At 35.7% G+C, this 22067-nt stretch overlaps 1 protein-coding gene and 1 pseudogene across 3 annotated transcripts; one reads left to right on the top strand and one right to left on the bottom strand.

Annotated features, from left to right (window-relative positions):
- The first annotated feature begins 3047 nt into the window (after nucleotides 1–3047).
- Nucleotides 3048–3683, top strand: LOC115979107 (annotated as a pseudogene).
- A 2825-nt stretch (nucleotides 3684–6508) lies between these two features.
- Nucleotides 6509–11398, bottom strand: LOC115979106 (pre-mRNA-splicing factor ATP-dependent RNA helicase DEAH10-like). 3 transcript variants are annotated; one of them, XM_031101074.1, is made up of 6 exons: nucleotides 11143–11398; nucleotides 10883–11059; nucleotides 10658–10704; nucleotides 9680–9896; nucleotides 8577–8994; nucleotides 7567–7943 (listed from the first exon to the last, which is right to left on the bottom strand). In XM_031101074.1, exons 2-5 carry the CDS (start codon nucleotides 10984–10986, stop codon nucleotides 8931–8933), a joined length of 432 nt encoding a protein of 143 aa, XP_030956934.1. In that variant the 5' UTR covers nucleotides 10987–11059; nucleotides 11143–11398; the 3' UTR covers nucleotides 7567–7943; nucleotides 8577–8930. The 3 variants fall into 3 exon arrangements, with proteins under 3 accessions (XP_030956935.1, XP_030956934.1, XP_030956933.1); XM_031101073.1 differs by having other exon boundaries at nucleotides 10883–11398; XM_031101075.1 differs by lacking the exons at nucleotides 9680–9896; nucleotides 10658–10704; nucleotides 10883–11059; nucleotides 11143–11398 and adding an exon at nucleotides 6509–6827 and having other exon boundaries at nucleotides 7777–7943; nucleotides 8577–8991.
- Nucleotides 11399–22067: the final 10669 nt, after the last annotated feature.

Below are 22067 nucleotides of genomic sequence, written 5' to 3'. Positions count from 1 at the left end.
CCTTTTTGAGGTGGTCCATATTTTTCTAAATTATGTTATGGTGCGTTATATTTTCATTATGTTTCCAGTACAACTAAACTCTTTAAGTTTCAAATATATTATCCAAATGCATCACAAAATTACACTTTATATTACTCAAATAGTTGACAAGCACATTTAAATACACAACAAAGATTTTATTTTGATATAAATTCAAATTCTCACTTCCAAAATAACTAAATATTAGTCAAATAAAAATCAAACAATAGCTACAAGAGGGAGAGATAAGACTTGTTATGGAGAACTCAAAAAAACTCACCACCAATTGTATTAACCCAAAATATTGTTATCAAAGATACAATAATTCATCAATCTAAAGTAGAGTTGCAAGAGAGAGAGAGAATAATTACATTTTTTCAGAAGAGAATATAAGAGGGAATAGCAAATTTATAGAAAATAATATGAGAAAAAAGAAGAGTCAAAATAAAAGATATAGTCATGACTCATAAACACTGAATTATCAAAGTCATGCTATGTAATAGAATAAGATTATATTCCTATGCAATCTTTATAATGCAATAGGATAATATTTAACAATAAAAGAAAAAAAAAAGATAACAACATAAAAACACAAACCAAATTGCATCAATCCAAAATAGAGTTCTAAAGAATATAAAAATTTATCAACCTAAAGTAGAGATACAAAAAAAAAAAAAAGGAGAAAGAGGGTAACAAACTTTTTTGTGTAGGGAAAATATGTATAGAGTGCAAGTGAGACTATCAAATTTATAGTATGAGGTTGGGGATAAGAAGAGCCAAAATAAAAGGAAGAGGAAGGGATCGAGGACAAATGACATTAAGGTTGAGAGTAGTGGAGAAATGAAAGGAAGGGGAAAAGGTAAGAGGAAATGCAATAGTAAGGTACAAATTAATAAAGAAGAAGAATAAAAAATAAGGGAGAAATGGTTGGAATATGTGGATGATGTGGCCGCTAATATGTTTCAATAAAAGTGTAGTAACAATAAATATTAGGCACAATTGCACTTTTAGTCCCTACATTTTGAAGTTTTTCCATTTTAGTCCCTACATTTTATTTTTTCCACTTTTAGTCCCTAAAACCAATTTACGCTTTCCGTTTTAGTCCTTTCCGTCAGTCAACCAACGGAAATAGCTGAGGTGGCAGCCGGAACAATTAAAATATTATAAAAAATGCCACATCACCCTGACAAATCAGCATATAAATTTTAAAAATTAATTTATTAATTTTAATTAAATAAAAAAAATAAAAACATAATTAAAAAATAAAATCAAACCTAAACCCAAAATCAAACCAAGAACACAAATTCAGAATTAAAAACAATGAAATCAATGCCTATGAACAAAGACAAACCCAGAAAATCAAACCAAGACAAGAATTCAAATTAAACCCATTTAAAATGAAGTCTTCACTCCTCCAACTCATTACATAACAAAACAAACTTCCATTACCATTAGGGTGAGTTTGGTTCAGCTTTTAGAAAAAGTGCATAATGAAAAAGTGGAGTTTTGTAAAAGTGCATAATGTAAAAAGTGGAGTTTCAAAAAGCTGAGTGTTTGGTAAAAGCTGTTAAAAAGTGCATAATGAAAAAGCTGAGTGTTTGGTAAAAGCTGATAAAAGTGGCTTTTTGAGGGGTAAATGACCAAAAAGGACAATGTATATATAAGGAAATTTATTTCAAATTTTTTTTTTTATGTGAGTTTGTTTCATACTTAAATCAATTACTTCATCATACTTAAATCAATTTTTCTCTTTCTAAAAAAATTATTTTTTTCTTACCAATATTAGCTAATAATAATCTACCACTTAAGATTTATTGTGAAAGTATTGTAAAAATATTGTGATAAAAATTGATAGTAATTTTAATTTTAACATACTATTAAAATTATTTTTTTCTCTTTCTAAAAAAATTATTTTTTTCTCACCAATATTAGCTAATAATAGCCTACCTTAAAATTTATTGTAAAAATATTGTGAAAATATTATGATATAATTTCTTTTTCTCCCTTTTTTTTCTCTCCACACACGTGGCTCTACTTCCTTTTTTTTTTCTCCTCTTTTTTTCTCATCCACCCACGTAACCACACTCTTTTCTTTTCCTTTTTCCTTCTTTCCTCTACCATCTTCAGTCCAGAACATTCCCAGCTCTCTTTCTTTTCTTTTTTCTTTTTTGCCTCTTAGCACTTCGGTCCAGAACACAGCTCTGCTTCTTCTTCTTTTCTTTTTCTTTTTTCCTCTTAGCACTTCGGTCCAGAACATAGCTCTGCTTCTTCTTCTTTTTTTTTTTTTTTTTTTTTTTTTTTTTGGCCTCTTAGCACTTCGGTCCAGAACACCATCTGCTTCTTTTTTTTTTTTTTTTCCTCTTAGCACTTCAAATCGGAACACATCGGAACCATCGTCACCAACGCCAGAACTCATCCTTTATTCTTTTTTTTTTCACACTTCAGAGAAGAAGATGATGATGATGATGATGATGATGATGAAGATGATTGAAGCTGAAGATAAGGATTTTGGGATTTTGGGTTTTTTTTTTCTATGGATTTTGGGTTGATTTTGAGTTGGGTTTGGGATGGGTTTTCCGGATTTGAGTTTATTTTAAGTTGTTTTTGTGTTGATTTTGAGTTATTTTTGGTTTGGTTTTGTTGATTTTGTGTTCGGAATATCAAAGGTGAAATGGGTTTTGTTGATTGTGGGGGTAGACTGGTGAAGAAGCAGAGGAAGATGAAGAGGAAGAAGACGAAGGAAAAAGACACAGATGAGAGATGAGGGCGTGAGAGACTGATGGGTATTTCAGTAATTTTCGGATTTGCAACGGTAATATACAAAACGCGCTATGCGCGTTTTCATTTATGGACCCTCAGGGGTCCATAATCCTTCCGCGTTTCTCCTCAGTTTTTTCTCAATGCTCAAAATGCAACTTTTATAAAAAAGTTGCGTTTTGAGTTTACCAAACGCAAAAATTGGTTGAGCATTTTTCAAAACGCGCATTTTGGGCTCAAAAAGCCAAACCAAACGGGCACTTACACGCATTTCTCCTTTCCCAACTCCCCATCTCCACTACCAAAAAAAAAGCAAGCAAAGAAAGACCCAAGACTTTTTATAGTCACGCACACACAATTTATACTGATAACATTTGAGAATCCATTGATTGATATTTTTTTATTACAAATGGATGAGCATTCTTCAGGCGGTGAGGAGTACTTGTTGAAGACAGTTCTCGTTGGTGACTCTGCTGTTGGCAAGTCCAACTTGCTGTCACGCTTCGCCAGAAACGAGTTTGATACTAACTCCAAGGCCACCATTGGTGTCGAGTTCCAGACCCAAGCTGTGGAAATCGATGGGAAGGAGGTGAAAGCCTAGATCTGGGACACTGCTGGGCAAGAGCGTTTCAGGGCTGTCACTTCTGCTTACTATAGAGGCGCTATGGGTGCTCTCATTGTCTACGATATCACTCGTACCACTGAGACTCCAACACTAAGTGGGTGCAGTTGGGTGGGATCTGACGGTTCTTGTTCCAAGCTAGTGGCCTTCGACCGCTTGATGAAGATGTGGCGTTGAGAGTTTGGAGGAGAAGGAAGACAACTAGGATTGAAACCAAGATCCGAAGACCAAAACCCATCTTCAGTCGCTGACAATTCTCACAAGTCACAAGTTATTGTGGCTGGCTCCACCCAAAAACTGAAAGGCCGAAAGTGAAACCTTCTCTTCCTTTATTTTTATTTTTTTTGTTACTGTGAAAAGGCTAAAAGAAGAGGCAATTACCGCACCTGGTTCTTAGGTTGGTTTTGAAGTTTCGACGATGTGTGGCGTTGTTTTGGTGGTGGGTATAAATTTTGGTGGTTGTGGGTTGCTGTTGGTGGGTATAAATTTCATGTTCTTGGGTTTGATTTTCTGGGTTTGTGTTCTTGTGTTCATAGGCATTTGATTTCATTGTTTTTAATTCTGAATTTGTGTTCTTGGATTTGATTTTCTGGGTTTAGGTTTGATTTTATTATTTTTAATTATGTTTTTATTTTTTTTATTTAATTAAAATTAATAAATTAATTTGTAAAATTTATATGCTGATTTGTCAGGGTGATGTGACATTTTTTATAATATTTTAATTGTTCCGGCTGCCACCTCAGCTATTTCCGTTGGTTGACTGACGGAAAGGACTAAAACGGAAAGCGTAAATTGGTTTTAGGGACTAAAAGTGGAAAAAATAAAATGTAGGGACTAAAATGGAAAAACTTCAAAATGTAGGGACTAAAAGTGCAATTGTGCCTAAATATTATGTTTCAAATTTTGTGTGTGTGTGTTTGAATTTGGTAAAAATGGGGTGTAAAACTCATGTTTTACACTATCCAATAAGAGATCGACACATCAATTTTTTACTTAAAATTCAATATATCTTATCATACCTAATAGCATCTAAATAAACTCTCAATTGGGCTGGATTTTCAGATAGGTATTAGAATTGATTAAGTGTGGTTATGTCAATTCTTTAATACGTGATATAATAATGTGACATGTTAAAATTGGAAGGTGTAAAAGAGGGTGTAATGATAGAAATCAAGATCAAATGATTGAAAAACTAAAATAGAATTGCATTAAAATAAGAATCAAAGTTGGAATTATAGAGAAAGACTGGAAACAAAGTTTCTGTCCAGGTCTAAAATAAGTTAGAGTTACATAAAAAAAATTGATTCTGCTCTTACATAAAAAGCCTATTTATAATCTAACTACTAGAGAATAAGCTAGCTAATAGTTACATCTAGGCAGACTATCACAACATAAGTCAAAATTAAAATTAATGAGGATAAATGGCAGATCTAAGAAGTCAAAATAAGGGACTAGTTGGCTGCCCTAAGAGGTTAGAGATAGTGGTTGGTTGTTTGGTGTGTAGAGAGTGGCTGTTTGTCTGTCCTAAGAGTAAATGGAGTTGGTTGGTTGGCTTAAAGGTAGAGGGTGGTTACATCATGTAAAACGTTTTTTTTTTTTTTTTTTTTGTTGGTCTACTGTCATAATTTTCATATATATAAATAAATAAATATATATATATATATATATATTTTTAATTTCAAGTTTTGGATAAGTTTGTTTTGAAAACATGAATTAGTAGAAGAGTATCCTATTTTGTAGGCATTTGAAGTAGAGTTTGAGATATATTTTTACTAGGTTGTCCTCAAGTTTTTTTCCAATTAAACATAAGGTTTAGGGATATTTCTGAACCACATAAAAGTCCAATCTAAAAATGAGAATTCTTGTGTGTGTGTGTGTGTGTACCACATAAAAGTCCAGTCTAAAAAGGAGAATTCTTGTGTGTGTGTGTGTGTGTGATTATAAATGTGGTAAAAAGGAGATATCGCCTACACTAAAAACCGATTGGTGTTTTGGTATGATGATAAAGAGTTATTATCAGGAGTGGACGTTATAGGTTGAAACTCTCTAAAAAAAAAAATGGTTGGCAAATCCATTCTAGTTTATCAAAGATACAATGTACTAATATGTATTTCCAGCAGAAAACGTTTTGACTCTGAGGATAGCCCAAACCCACAAAATATTGGCATGGATAGCAATTAGCAAATCAATCAACTCAACTCCAAGTCAGCTAGATTGTTATTTGTCCAATTACGTGTATATTAATATATACCAGTAGGTTATTGAACTTAGTAGATGAGCTAACAAACCACACGGATATTAATTTCATTTTTTGCTAACATTGATACTAACTGCTTCTATGAGAACACTCATCCGAAGATCAATATGAATGACCATCTTTTGGAACTTAAAATGTAAACCAATGCAAATGAAAAAAACATGGCTAAATGCTTAAAATACACTTTACAATCTTCGAGTTCAGAGTCAAATCTAAATCAGTTTAGTCGCTCTAATATGCCCCAGTTATTAAAACGATGTTAATTTAACGTGCAACTTTTGTTACAGTCTAGCCTGACTAAAACAATGCCTTTTTTTGTCCAAAGCAACATCATTTATGAGTTAAAAACAAAATTCTAACTAATGTTGATAGACCACATTAATATTATTGTAATACACGAACGTGTGAATTTTTAGTTTTCATAGTTGAAGATGCAATCTCAAACTTCGAGGGTGTATAGTATTTAAGCCCCCAAAAAAAGATTTAAAACTTTGTACAAGCCATATGAATTTTTGTATATTTATTTTTTAAGATAACCCTCAACATCACACTGGGAAGCCAAAATACATAAAAGGTCACTTTTAGTTAAGACCTCTTTAAAATCTTTGGATATATACATCTAAATTTATAAATTTGTAGTGACATTAAACTATGGAATTGTGGAGGGGAAAAGGCTAATTATAACAAAAAAATAGCATACATCTCCAGCAAATTCTTCAGGTAGTAGCTAGTTCAAGTAGGGTTTTATTTGTACTAGTGAGAAAATATTTAGCAGCAGCAGCAGCAAGTAAGATAAAGCTTACAACACCAACTTTTAGAGTAAATAAAGGACACTTTGATGAAAACCTTCGATGTAATCTTGAGGTATTTTTTTACTTCTGTATGGCTCTATGGCTCTAGGAGCTTGTTATCTCCTCCAGACAGATGCAACCAGTAAAAGTTCCTAGAAAAAATGCCAGTCTGATGTGTGGTAGAGTTTGAGGAGAAGGAAGTAGACCGGCTTTGGGTTTTGAGACTTTGGATACTTCATCTCAACTATGGGTACTGTTTTTTTGGCTGGAGCAGAGAGATTTTCAAAAACTTTGTAGTATGGACATGTACCCTCTAGATCCCAGACTGAGGCTTCAACAGCTATGTTGGATAGTTCCTCTCCCTAGATGTAGTATTGACAACCTACTTATGGCAGGATCAGAAAACAATTGCAAAGTTACATACCATCTGTGGATGGTATCATTTTAAATAGTATTAAGTACAAAGAATGTCTTCTAATAAAATGCATTAGTTTCATATGTGGTCTCTTCTGAAATTTAAGCATTTCAGTCACCCCCCTGGTCTTGTCAACCCACACACAAAAACAAAAAAGAAAATCATCAATGAGCATATTTGCAAGATTATTTTATTAACCTTTTATTTTGATCTGTCAAAAAGAAGATATCAGTTCTATTTATTGAATTTAAAAGATTATTCAGGCTCAATATACATTCTATGAAAACACTTCATCAGATATTAGATATTCATTGAATTTCAAAATCCAATCCAAACTCATAAATTATAATGCTTATTAGTGTAGAAATTATCTCTATAAAATATGTAGCCAGATTCAGCTGGACATGAATTGGTTCCGCAGCACAGCAACAGCCATAGAAACCTGCCGTTTGGTCTAGGAGATGATCATAAAATTGACCCCTAAGACCAGTCCAAGGGTTCTGTGCATTCCAAATCAGGATGCCAGAGTATCTACTCCACATACGGGGAGTCCAGCCCTCCGGCAGTACTCTATATTGAATGTACTTAGTCAGTTGAGATTGATGATCACCCCAAGGGCAGACTGGCTGGTCTGCTCAATAAAGGAGTTCTACAACACAATGCTGTCTTAATGCGTAAACATTCTGGATGCCAGATGGCATTAAGCACTACAGCTATGGCTTACATTGAAATAGGATCAATTTTCACTGTCTAAAAAATCCATTACATTTCACAGATTCATTTAATTTAAAAGTATCATAGATATTTAAAATCAACGAGCATCAAATTAAATCTTTGCACAAGACACTAAATAAAAGCTGACATGCAACAGTAAATGACCTTACGAAAACCAGTTGGAGCTGGTGCAAAAACTCACATCTGCTTTTCTGATGGAAGAGCCAAAAATATGGGAGCAGTTAACAACTTTTGTCTACCTTCAGGTAATTGTTGAATTCGTTCCTGGATAAGTCTTTCAACAGATTCAATCTCTTCTTGCCCAGTCAAAAATACAAGTATGTCACCAGGGCCCTCCTCCAAATGAATCTACAAGATGAAAACACATAGGAATAATTTTAAAAGTCAAAATTTTAAAAAGCACAAACTAAAAATTGTTGTTGATTGGTGCCGCATGTGAAAAGCAAATAGGAAGACAGTTTTATTTTTTTGATAAGTAAAAAAAAAAAAAAAAAAAACTGTTAAGTGTTATTGCTAAGGAGCTTTGGTTGCTAGTTTTCAAAATCTTCTGGATCTCTTGGGTCACAGAGCTTTTGGGCTGCTGGGGAGTGGGGACACAGCTTCAAATGACATCAAAGTCCTGATATGTGGAATGCTATACCTTTATGCTTGATGTGGTGCATTTGGAGGAGAAAAATGCTAGGGAAAAGATTGGTTTCTGTTAAATTTTTCTTAATAACAATCTTTGGGATAGAACTTAACTCATTTTAAGTGATAGAATCACATCAAAGAACATGGAAAGAATTTAAAAACATAAAAGCTAACAACTTAAGTAAATTATAAACAGCCTTAGTACAAAATAAAAATGCTTGATAATGCAAACAACCCTTTGTAAAGATCAAATAACACTCAAATGACCAAAGAAACTCAGTGACAAAATTTGAATAACTTTCATGCAGAAGTTGGGCTAATTGAGACACAAAAGAAAAGCTATATAAGAACCTGGAATATGGTGATTAAGGCTGCATCTAAATAATCTGGCTCAGCATAATGAGTGTAAAAAATATCCACAGGAAATTGTTGACCCTGGATATGAACAGCTTTTGCACCACCAAAGTACTCAGAGAAACCACGTGCATCCAAGCTGGCAGACATGATGACTAACTTTAATGGAGGGAATTTGCTGCCTTGGCACTGCTTGAGAAAACTAATGGCCTGATCTTCATTATCTTTATCCAGCAAAGTGCGATCATTTGTCCTCTTGTTTTCAATATTAAGGCGGTCATTGGAAGTTTTTGACCTTGCTTTTTGCACATTTTTAAGCAAGCCCAGCAAATCATCAGTATGGACAGTCCTCTAATGGGCTTCATCAACAATAATCACCGAATACTTAGAGAGATATGGATCCAATAATGCTTCCCTGTGAATGCATCAAAACTCATATCAGTTCAAACATGAGAAAATCTCAGGGGATAGAAAGTCATATTGACAAATCCTTTTACAACTAAGTAAAAAATATGATATTTTGAACTTCCAGGCCAACTTCACACCACAATCCCTTTTTTTACCAAATACATTTCACAGGATTCTGAGTACTTAGTTAGCTCTTTTTTCCTTCTCATATTCCACGGCCTCATTTTTACCAATCCTTGGTTGATCTATTCTCCCAATGAACCCACAAACTTTAATATATTATTTATGCTGGTGATAAATTAGTGTAATGAAACTTTTTTCAAACTTGTGCTAGTTTATATTATGATTCACTATCTCCTTCATCAAATGATATAAAATTTCCACATCTCTAGTAGCATCCAGGTCCTAACAATAGTCCTACAAAACCAATATCCACACCAACTTTCCAAATTGAGACACCAGCCAACAAGCAACACATTAATCAAAATACAGTTTCAAAATTGTAATGACCCAAGGAAAAGTGTTAGCCACATCTGTGCTAGTCCTTTTGAGATATAGCGCAAATGTGACAAGCGCTTTTCCCTAGATCATTACAATTACCACCACGAATCATAAAAAATTTCTGAATGCAGCTTCTAGGTGAAAATGTGACACAATGACAAACATGAAACCAACTGGTGACACTTTTTTGCCTCAATAGCAACCCATCTGTCATGTATTTGATCCTAGTCGAGCCAGAAGTCGTATCATCAAATCTAATGGAGTAGCCAACTCTTTGCCCCAACTGCACATCACATTCCTCAGCAACCTGTTTGGCAACGGTCACAGCCGTAACATGTCTAGGTTGAGTAATCCCAATAGTCCTCCCATCCCGACAAAATCCCGCATTAAATAGAAACTGTGGCAACTCTACAAAATAAAAACCACTATCATTTTTTTTATTAAAAAAGAAAAAGGCTTAAATATATAGTTGGTAACCCATGAGAAATTTAGTCCATATAAATTTAAAATGATTGCTTTTAGTCCTTTAGATTATGTGGCCAAACCAAAAACTGAAACATTGTTGTTCCATTAGAAACGTTATAGACTAAAAAGCAATCACTTTAAGCTGTGTCTGGGAATAAAATCAATTACTTTGAAGTTTTTTCGCAAATAAAAGTGATCATTTTAAGTTTAAAGACTAAAGACGATCACTTTAAACTTTAGAAACTAAAATCGCTCTGTGTGCTTTTGGGGGAAAAAAAACGCACGATAAGGGACATGTCTTTTTTCATAAGTTGCTAATGTGGCAAGTTGTGATTGGAGCAATATTACTTTCATATGGGTCCACCACTAACACCACTTTTATCATGCACCATTCACACAATACACCATTCATTGATAATAATAATAATAATCACCATGACATTCTTTCTAGACAAGTAAACTTGCGGGTAGTTTTTCCACTTTCGGTTTCACCAACAATAATCAAAGTATCATTCTTTCTCACCTCATCAACTAGTCTTTTCTCAACTAAGAAAACAAAAAACAACAACCCCATTAATAAGCAAAACCCAAAAACAAAGATTGAAACTTTAAACTAAAAAACAGCAAAAAAAAAAAAAAAAAAAAAAAAAAAAAAAAAAAAAAAAAAAAAAACACAGAAAGCAACGGTGTAATAAGTCAAATACCCGAAGCGATTGTAAGAGACTTTCTATGTTGTGCAATCTTTTGCTCCCTGCATTATAATTTTTATAGAAATTAAACAAAAGAAGGGTCAATTTCTATTCGTTTATCTACAATACATAATTGAAAGACTTAAACTTTAAATATCCTTTTTTCTTTCTCGAATATTTGAAGGACAAACGCAAACTTTCTTAGCAACCAAACAGAAACTAAGCTTTAAAAAAATAAACCTGGAAAAGGGGTCAACTTTAGCTTCGTGGTTGGGGAACTTGCGGTTGAGTTGGTTAGGGTTTTCGGTAAAGTTTCTGAGACCTCCTTGCGCCATTGAAGGCATTGCGATGAAGCTCAGAGAGACAGAGAGAGAGAAAGATTTTGCTTAACGGTTTCAAGTTAAACCCTCATATAGACTGAAATAGACCAATGCGCCTCGTTTCAATAATTTTTTTTTTTTTTCAAACTTTTAATCATAGGGTAAAGTTCACAAACATACCCTGGGCTTGTTTTACTTTGATCTAACCAAAACTCACAAACCACCGCAACTCCACCACCGCGACGAACCACAAAGACAAAGAGAGGTTAGAGAGAGGGACGAGGAAGCCCTATGGAGAGAAGAGAAAGAAGAGCTCTGGGACGAAAGAGAGATTTAGAGAGCTCTGGAACGTGTTTTTCAATTTCTTCTTCTTCAGAGAAAAAGAGGAGAGAGACCGAAGGAGACAGATCAGAAAAAGAACAGAGCTTTGGAATAGAATTAAAAATAGGAAAGCGTTTGGGTTTAAGGCTTGAAGTGGTCGGTCTTTAAGGGGATGTTTGGTTGAGTAGATAGAGAGAGGTTTGTAATTTTTTGAAATATGTGGGTGGAAAAGTGTGTGAAAATATGTGTAATATTGTTTAAAATGTAAAAATAGGAGTTTGAGAGTGTGTAACAAACTGGCCCTAAATAATTTGGACTTGATTGATATTATGCCAAAACCAATAAGTTGGGAGTAATTACACTAAACCCACCTATGGTTTGGCTTGAAATCACTTTGTCTATCCTTGATTTAAAAAGTGTCACTTTATTTGCTTGAGATATGTTCCGTTTATTTTCCGTAACTCACTTCTATTAAAATTAGGGGTAAATAGGTATTTTTGCTCAAATTTTGTCTCTCTCCTCCCAAAACAAAAAATAACACAAAAATACAAGAGAAACAAGATCAAAAAGTGGCATTGATCTCTCTCTCAATTCACATAAATCTTGAACATGAAGAATATACCCAAAAAAATAAAGCCCAGATCAACCTACACAAATAACCGAACAATACAATATTGCCCTTCAATCAACTGAACAATACACTATGACTTGTACTAGAAGGTCGGTCTGCATCAATCAAAGTCTTGGCTCAATCGTTAATAGGAATTGATTGTTGCCACTGGTTAAAGATATATTGTGTTTTAAGTTTAAGAACGCATTGTTACCTATCAAATCCGGAGCTCAAAACACATGATAAAAGCAAATCCCAGTAATGCATTCTCTGGAAAGTAGTAAGAAAACCAATAACATGCGTTTCATTCCATAAATCCTAGACAAGTTATCAATGTACTCATATCCTTCCTCCAGGGCAAACCCACTTATCCCCACACACACACACTAATTAGGAAACAGACTTGAAAGGCTTGTAGTGACCAAGATCGATGATAATGCCTTGAATGGATGCAACAGCAGCAACAATAGTTACAATGAAGCAAACCCAGCTCAACGTCTTTAGCCCAAACCATTTAAGAGTAAAACTGCGGATTTTAGCCTGTGAAATGTACATCTCTATTGGGAAATATACTATCAATGGCCAGAATGAGGCAGCTCCAATCAAACCCAAAACACTGTTGAAGACTGGTGGCATTGCGATCACAGTTGTAAATATCACATACACTGTTGTTCTCCATATGCTCTGGAAGAAATTTATGTTGAAATTTCCAACAAATGGAATGACAATTTGATGTTCTCCTACTATGAAATCACTCTATGGCCACTGACAATTTGATGTTCTCATACTTTGAAATTAGGAGTTTTGAATATAGGGTCTAGATATTAATTTTCACAGAACCCTCCCTTTTGATCTTGTTTCTCTTGCATTTTTGTGCTATTTTTTGTTTTAGGAGGAGAGAGACATAAAATTTGAGCAAAAATACCTATTTACCTCTGATTTTAACATAGGTGGGTTACGGAAAACAAACGGAACATACCTCAGGTGGGTAAAGTGACACTTTTTAAACCATGGGTAGGCAAAGTGATTTCGGGCCAAACCACAGGTGGGTTTAGTGTAATTATCTCCAATAAGTTTTTGATATAGACAGGGATTGAATTCCAAATTTCTTATTCAACCATCAGAGATTTTACTAATTAAGCTAACTGGAACTTACACTTTTTAAAGTTAACACTAAATGAGACTTATAAGTGTTACTCACAAATTCTTCTTAAAATATTTTATAACAAAGTATAATTGATAGGATATATTAGATTTTTCTAAATTAAGCTATTTATGTTTGTTATTCGAAAGTATTTTAAATTTAGTAATTTTTTTAAATGAAACATTACATTTTATATTTAATTAGTATTATATTAACCTCATCATGTGCGTTTTGCACATGTGATGAGACTTTATTTTTTTGCATTTATAATATTTTACCCATTTCAATTTGAGGTTTATATATTTTCTCATTAATTGGGAAGAAGCTTGAGAAAGGGATAAAAAAGGAAGAGATTAAAAAAAGCGTGAGATTATTAAAAAATTATAGGAACAAAAATACACAAACTAACAAAATAATAATTTAAACAATAATAAAGAAAACAAGCCTTTCTGAAATTGAGGATGGTGATGAAGTGCGAAAAAGTTGAGACAATCCAAAAACCTGTGACAAAAAAACTGAAAAAGAGAAGTGTGAGATATATCTTTTTTTGATAGGAAGTGTGAGATATCATATATTATATAATAAAAGTTGGGCATAGAAGCTGTGTTGTGCCAAGTGGCTTCATCAAATTGTAGAATTTTTAAAAAAATTTAGATTTAAAAAAATATATATATAATTTTTCTTCACCTATAATTTTTAAGTGGATAAAAATCTTAATTTGATTAAAAATCTTAATTTTCTTCACCTATAGTATTTTGTTAGTTGCTTCCGTTAACTTACCAAAACTAGGCCGTTTTGGCTTAATTTTTATTTTATTATTTAATTTTAATTAAAATTGATGGTGAACTAAAAGTTGATTAAAAAATTGAACTCCAATTTCGTCCATAAGAGCCGTCCAAGCAAGAGTGGCCATGCCTAACAAAATAGTCGTCCATAAGCTTGTGGGTCGTCTAGGGGCCTATGGTCATCTAGGAGAATTGTTCCAAGATGATCCTCAAGACTTAGAAAAATTCCAAGGAAAGTTTATCTACGTAAACTAACAAATTGAGCCACGTGTTATTATTCTAAGACATGAATAAGGCCCCGCTTCATCACTACATCTTCCTTTCTGAATACTTAATTGCCATTAACGATTACAGAAGATGAATATATGATAACTCCCATAGCGGTTGTGGAGGTTATTCGTGCACCCTCTGACTTCCCCAAATGCGGGGCAAGTTACATGCCAAATAACCGCTCCAAGAACACACAATATAAACACTCATTTACGACAAGAAGAGGTAGGTCTTTCAAACACTTCCAAAGAGATTGGAATTTCAGAATTTGAGAGAAAATACTAACTTTACCATCGGAGGATTCTTGGCCGGTCCTCCTTGGTCACCTTTGATTATGTGTCCTTCTCTTTCAGGTTTCCTAAGTGATTCTCTTGTTATTAAAGCCTGAAGCATTCGGTCTATTGATTTTACTTTGTATCATCAAAAATAACGTTAATTAAAAAAACAAAAATCAAAATAACCCCACCCATCTCATCCGAACTCTAAAGAACATGAAATCCCTTGTCAATAAGTGAGAGACTAAGAGGGAGGAAGATTGAGAGAGAGAAGGAGACCAAGAAATTGAGAGGGAGAAGGAGTGAATGCATACAACTCCTGGAGCAATGGAGTATTGGTTGGAGCCACCAAGTACAACTTTTGGAGCGAAGTGGAACTGTCGAGAAACCTTGGAGCCGAGATGCTGAAAACCTCTCTATCTATCTCGATTTGTGTGTGTTTTTGTAGGAACATGAACAATAGGAAGATGATGATAATAGTTGTGTTCGCCCCAGTCTTACAAGCATCTCTCTATTTGATGCTTCATGATAATCCCGCAGAAGAGGCATGATGATGTTTATCCATACAAGTCTGTATATATCACAACTTGATGATTTCTATAACATGCACTAACGTATGATCTTTCTTGCCCCTTCAATTTCTTTCTTAATTCCTCTTTTTTTTTTTAGGATTAGGTGATTTATTTCCATGTGTAGTAGTGGTACACTCATGGTCGCTCCAGAAGCTTATAAACCATGAGTGGGAGGATTCTCTAACCGATGTGGGACAAAGGTGAGCCTAGGTGTCAATCACCTCAAGGGCAAAAATCCCCCAACCACACTCGGGGACGAGGACAAAACCGTGAGGGACTGGCTCCCCAAAGCGGACAAAAACTGCTTAGTGGCGAGCTGTGTGCTCACATATATTATTTATGTTTATGTATAACTTAAATGGATTGATATTTTTAATAGATAGATTACAATTAAATACCTAGAATACAAGCTTAGTGATGTATTGTAAAGCAAAGCACATCTACAAAAAGGCTAAAGTACTATTAATTTTTTTTAAATTTTTTATATATATTAATGTTTATTTATTTATTTACAATTTTGATTGGATAGGTGCACGTTCTAGACATAAATTAATAAGTTAAATACAAAGTACAAATATGTTTAGTAGTCGTTGACCCACGCGATTCATAGAAATAGATAATTATTTTGTAATTGGGATATAATATATGTTTTGTTCTCTAAATTTTGTGGAAGATAATTTGTTCTCCATAAAAATTAAACAATTTCTAAAATTATTTTCCATCTAACCATCTTTGCAAATATGTTATTTTTATTATTTTGGATATGTTTAATCGAAATTATTCATTTTTTAGGTGGTCCATATTTTTCTAAATTATGTTATGGTACGTTATATGTTCATTATGTTTCCAGTACAACTAAACTCTTTAAGTTTCAAATATATTATCAAAATGCATCACAAAATTACACTTTATATTACTCAAATAGTTGATAGGCACATTTAAATACACAGTAAAGATTTTATTTTGATATAAATTCAAATTCTCACTTCCAAAATAATTAACTATTAGTTAAACAAAAATCAGACAAAAGCTATAAGAGGGAAAGACAAGACTTGTGATGGAGAACTCAAAAAACACACCACCAATTGTATTAACCCAAAATAGTGTTATAAAAAGACACAATAATTCATCAACCTAAAGTAGAGTTGCAAAAAAGAATAAATAAGAAAGAGAGAGAGAGAGAGAGAGTAATTACATTTTTTCGAGAGAGAATGTGAGAGGGAATGACAAATTTATAGAAAATAAGATGAGAAGAAGAAGATTCAAAATAAAAGATATAGTCATGACTCATAAACACCAAATTATATATCCAAGATATGATACGTAATAGAATAACATAATATTCTTATGCAATCTTTATAATGCAATAGGATAATATTTAACAATCAAAGAAAAAAAAATTTTAAAAAAACACAAACCAAATTGCATCAACCAAAAGTAGAGTTCTAAAGAATACAAAAATTTATCAACCTAAAGTAGAGATACAAAAAAAAAAAAAAAAAAAAAAAAAAAAAAAAAAAAAAAAAAAAAAAAAACCACCAAAAAAAGAAAAAAGAAAAACAAGTAATAAAATTTTTTGTGTGGGGAAATTATGTATAGAGTGCAAGTGAGAATATCAAATTTATAGTAAGAGGATGGAGATAAAAAGAGCCAAAATAAAAGGAAGAGGAAGGGATCGAGGAAGAATGACATTAAGGTTGAGAGTAGTGGAGAAATGAAAAGGAGGAGGAAAGGTTATAGGAAATGTAATAGTAAGGTACAAAATTAATAAAGAAAAAGAATAAAAAATAAGGAAAAAATGGTTGGAAATATGTGGATGATGTGGCCATGTATCTTAACAGAAGTGTAGTAACAATAAATACTATACTTCAAATTATATATATATGTGTGTGTGTGTGTGTGTGTGTTTGTGTGTGTCCGAATTTGATAAAGATGGGGGTGTAACATTCATGTTTTATATCATCTAATATTAGATTGACACATCAATTTTTTACTTAAAATTCAATACATCCTACCATATCTAATAGGATTCAGATCATCTAGATTTCTTAGGTATTCTACTAAATAGATTTTCTTAAATCTTAATCATTCTTTTATGATTTAGGCTGCGTTTAGCAACATGTAAAATATTTTCTGGTGAAAATATTTTTGGCAAAGGAAAATTTTTTCAAGTGTTTGGTTGCATTTTGAAAATGCTATTTTTCTACTAGTTTCTCACATTTTCTTAGCTTCCAAACAAATTTTATAATAGAAAATTTCAATATATAAACTTAAAAGAAACAAAAATAAAAACAAAATCATTCGTTAAACTCAAAAATTAAGCCAAACTAAGAGAGGGAGGAAGAGAGAGTGATCAAAACTCAAGCAAAGGGAAAGGTAGAGGTAGATTGAGAAAGAGAGAGATCGGTCATGGGTGGGTCATGGGCGACGAGACCGGTCAAGTGGCGGCAGGCTTCAGGTAGCGCTGAGATTGAGACGACGAGAGTTCGATCTAGAGGGCGGCGGTGGCGGCGCGATCTCAGCGATGCGATCTCAGTAGTGCAATCTGGGGTTGGGGCGGTGGTCTAATGGCTTGTGTGTGCTTCTAGCTCACTCTCTTTACTCTCTCTTCTTGCTCTTTCTCTCTCTCTCTCTTCAGGTGTCTAAGTCCGGAAATCATTTGAAGGTAAAATGCGTGTGTAATTCATTTTATGGGTTTGAGGGCCAAATTTTACAATCAATGCAATGGTTTTCCATTTTACCAAATTTTACATGCGCAACCAAACACACGACAAAGTGTAAAATATTTTCCCAAATCCATTTTCAGCCAAAACAAACGCAGCCTTAATGGTTTAGATTCTACCATGTCAACATTCCACTAACAATAATCTTAATTGTTTTGTTTGCAACATTATTATATTATTTTAAGAGTATTGTTAGTGGAATGTTAACATGGCATAATCTAGACTCTTAAATCATAAATGAATAGTTAGTGTAAGGACACGATTTAGTACCGAACCAAAACAGTATCGGGTTCGTACGTAAAGGGCCCAGACAATATGATTTTTAGAGCGTGGGTATAAAGAACTAGGTTAACCGTAATCTATCCTCCAAAGACTCACTTTCATGAACGTTCAAGGTTTTTAGTTGATACCCTCAATATTTCTCCCTAGTGACTAGTCCCTTTTTTCTCTCTACTTTCCCTCTCTTGTTCTTTTTTCTTTTCTTTTTTCTCTCTCGATCCCCCTTTTTCATGTTCTTCTTTTGGTTTATATACCTCCCTTTGCGCTCCATCCTCGCCGCACACGTGTAGGTTGGGTTCGGAGGATTTATTTTTGTCCCATCTGGCACCTCCTGGAACTTCCTATGGGCAGCTGTAAGGCTGCTTCCCCACTGTTCAGGTATCACCTCCACATTAATGCGGCCGGAGAGTTGGTTGAGAGGTCATTAATGCGGAGGTAGCTGTAGTTTCAGATATTTGTTTGCCTTATCTCTTTCATCTTTAGTCGGCTACTCTACCCTTTGAGATGACTGAATTCTGAGATCTGATCGCAACGAGACCACGTCCTGATCGTCCTCGGACGCGTTCTGCCGAGGACCATGGTGTCCTCGGACGGGTATATGGCCTCCGATGGGCCACTGGCCCAACAATCCTGAACCCATTCTGAATCCTATGGGCTTATTTAATCGAACGATCCCCACAATAGCCCCTCAAAATCCTACTTTTCGACTCTTCAGGAGAAAAGGTGGATTTTGACGTCATAAGCCTGCACCTGTGCGCGTTTTGGGACATGCCCCTGACGCTTCAGCACCCCGGTTTTGGTAGCATTAAATTCTGACAACTCCCTTGTCTCCCACGTTCGACAGTGAGATCCAAATCAAACGGTAGGGGGCTTCTCTTGTTTTGTGAGCGGGAATTTTACCGCTCACAATCTTCACATGACTATAAAGGCGCTCCCAAATTGAGCCTGCACCTTGTCCTTAATGATTACGTGGTTCCAGAGCTTATACATTGAATCTGCCTTCTTCCAGTCTTCACTGTTCTCCTGGCGACTACAAATAATCATACGTTGTCCAAGGTCCTTCCTTTGAACCTGTAAGTCCTCCTGAAGCTTTTGCCATTGTTATTCAACACCAAAAAGTTTTTTCTCCACTAAGTCTCTTTAGAAAAATGGGGAAACAGAGGAATCCTTTTCGGCGTCTCGTTGACTCCGAGGAGGGTATTAGAAACTTCCGCTCTAAGTACAATATCCCACCTATGGTAGGGATGAGGTATGCAGCCCAAGGGGAGTGGGTGGACGCCAGGCAAATTGGGGAAGTAGTTATCCCCATGATTGCCTTTATTGAAGGTGGGATGACCATCCCCATGGGCAATATCACTAGGGGTTATCTTAATTTCTTTAGGCTATCCCCCACCCAATGCGCTCCCAATATGTTTAGAATTCTGGGGAGTATAGACGCTTTGAACCAGAGAATGGATCTAAACCTATCTCATCACGACGTGAATTGGGTGTACAGCCTTCACCGCCTAGCTGACCAGGATTATTATCTCAAGTCGAGATATCCTGCGGTAAGGCTAATTCAGTGCCTCCCTACTTCAAATAAGTACTTAAAAGAGGATTTCCTTATTTTTTCTGGGGAATGGCATGATGGTCTACCTTGCCCGACAGTAGAAGGAACACCAGGTGGGTGCAAGGTTACAGACCTATGCCACTTAGCTCGTGAACACATTTTACTTACCTTTATTATTTTCGGGTCTTACAAATTTAACTTTAAAATTAACGGTTTTGCAGATAGACGCTACACGAAGCCCAATCTCAGATTAGTCAATAAAGCGAGCCTAGACAGATTATTGAAAGCCGAAATATACGTGAACGAGGCTGATGGTCAGCTACGGGCAGCACATTTAATTCTTGGCTATACCCCCCTTTCTTTTGGCTTTCAGGCGCCGAAGTACGTGATTAGGGCACGCGATCCTCGGCTTCGCCGTATCAGTGTTGCCTACGAAGGGTTCGTTGTTCCAGAGGGTATCCCACTTCCCAAACACACACCTCTCACAGAGCCTCTTCTTGTGGCCAGCGTCTCGGCGGGACCTTCTTTACCCTCATCTTCCTTCAAGAAAAAGGGAACCAATAGGAAAAGCGAAAGGGGAAAAAACAAGGAAATCGTTGTAACAGTGTCTGAATCCACGGACGACTTAGAGGTTCTCAATCAGCCCACAAGCCCCGAGGAAAGTTCTGACGAGATGGGGGTACACAGGAAACCCCAGAAAAGTTTGATGGAGCTGATGGAAGGTCAACAGGGAAAGGCTGCACCTGCCCAAACAATGCCATCCCTGGTTTCATCTCTTCCAGCCAGGTCTCCTTCTACAGTTCCTCGCCACCCTCCTCAATCATCTCCGCAACCAGCGCCGACCAGTGCTGCCGAGCAAGAAAAGCGCAGAGAACAGAAGGGTAAGGAGGTGGCAGATGCGAGTAAATCTCGCCCCACTCGAGAGGAGGATGTCCAACGAGCTGCAAAGCAGCAGAAAACTAGGCACCCCGCTACACGGGGTCAAGAGAAATCCGATTCCCCACATCCCGATTCACAGGCGTGGCTGCCAGCTCCTATGCTCGGTGGGGAGCCCTTGCGAGACGATGCCTCTATAAGGGACTTCAACGGCAGCATTGGGTGTCATGTAGCCTCGGCCATAGAGGAGGCCTTATTGCTCCCAAAGGATATGGCTGAGATAAAGAATGTGAGGAAGAATCAACTCATCCTTGACAATAAACGATATTTGGGCATGGTGAGAAACTGTTTTTTATACTGTTTCATTGTGCGACTGTTGCTTACTAATGCGCACTTTTCATTAACTAGGACGCTAATTCACACCCCGTTTCTTACAGATCATCCAAAATACTTTCAAGCTCGACGAGATGCTCAATGCTTGCTCCAACCAGCTAGATGGTGAAAGGAAAAGAAGGGCAACAGCTGTACAAACCTTGTCCAAATCCGAACAGGATTTAATCGCAGCAAGGAAAAAACTACAGGTCGAAGAAGAAGCTCGCAAGAATGCTGAATTGATATCAGAAGGTTACCGGAAGCAGACCGAGGAACAAGCCAAGCTTCTGCGTGAAGCGAATGCCGAGCTGAAGAAGACTCAGGAGCAAGTTCTTGTTCTGAAGAAGCATCTAGAAGAGACTCATAAGCTAAGGGAGAAAGCTGAAAAGCTCAAAGAACAAGCCGAGAAAGCGAAAATCAAGTCCGAACAGGCAATGAATGAAGCCGAGCAGAGGGGCTATGAACTTGGAATAGCTGAAACTGAGAAAGCCCTAAGAGCCAAAGTTCCGGAGGTGTGCCGCATCTTCTGCGCGAGAACCTGGAGTGAGGCTCTCGACCGTGTTGGGGTTGAAGCCTCATCTGAACTACGTAAGTCAGAGAACATATATTACCCCGAAGCGATACGCTCCTCAGTTCCTCAATCGTACCAGGCTGATACCCCTTCCCCAGCTATTAACCCTAACGAGGAGGTTCTGCCTCGCAACTCCCCTCCAGGAGCTTCCTCCAACAAACCCACCACTGCTTCAAAGGCAGAGACGGTCTCACAAGGTTTTCAACAAGAATTGGACTCCACAGTTCAATCAACTAGGGACATTACCAATTAAAAGTAAAAAAGTAGAAACTGTTTTGTAACTTTGACTAGACATTTAATAGAGTACTTTCTCGTTTAGCTTCTTATTATTCTGATGACTCTAAGTTATCTTCATCCGTACTTACTTTGTCGTCGTAATTTTGTATGGGTCCATCTCAATCACCTTTTTCATTATACGCCAACCTTGCATTTGGGGCTTTCTCTTTCTGACTCCTTAATGAATGTTCATAGGGCATTATTTTCACCAAGTTTATGATTTAGAAAACTCATCACCGCTCTATTTACCATTTAATAATTCGATACACCACTTAGCAAGTCAATTTCTACCGTGTTTGCGGTCTAAGGACTTGACATGACCTAGTTTCTGTTCAACAGTTCAATATGAATGATAGGATGTTAATTTCCACTAAGTTTGCGATCTGAGGACCTGGCATAACTTAGTTTCTGTTTAACAATTTAGTATGAATGATAGGATGTTAATTTCTACTAAGTTTGCGATCAGAGGACCTGGCATAACT

Source organism: Quercus lobata, chromosome 3 (genome assembly GCF_001633185.2).
Source record: "Quercus lobata isolate SW786 chromosome 3, ValleyOak3.0 Primary Assembly, whole genome shotgun sequence".
Taxonomy (NCBI): Eukaryota; Viridiplantae; Streptophyta; class Magnoliopsida; order Fagales; family Fagaceae; genus Quercus; species Quercus lobata.
Note: the sequence above shows the minus strand (reverse complement) of the source record. Positions and strands in the feature narration are given on the sequence as shown.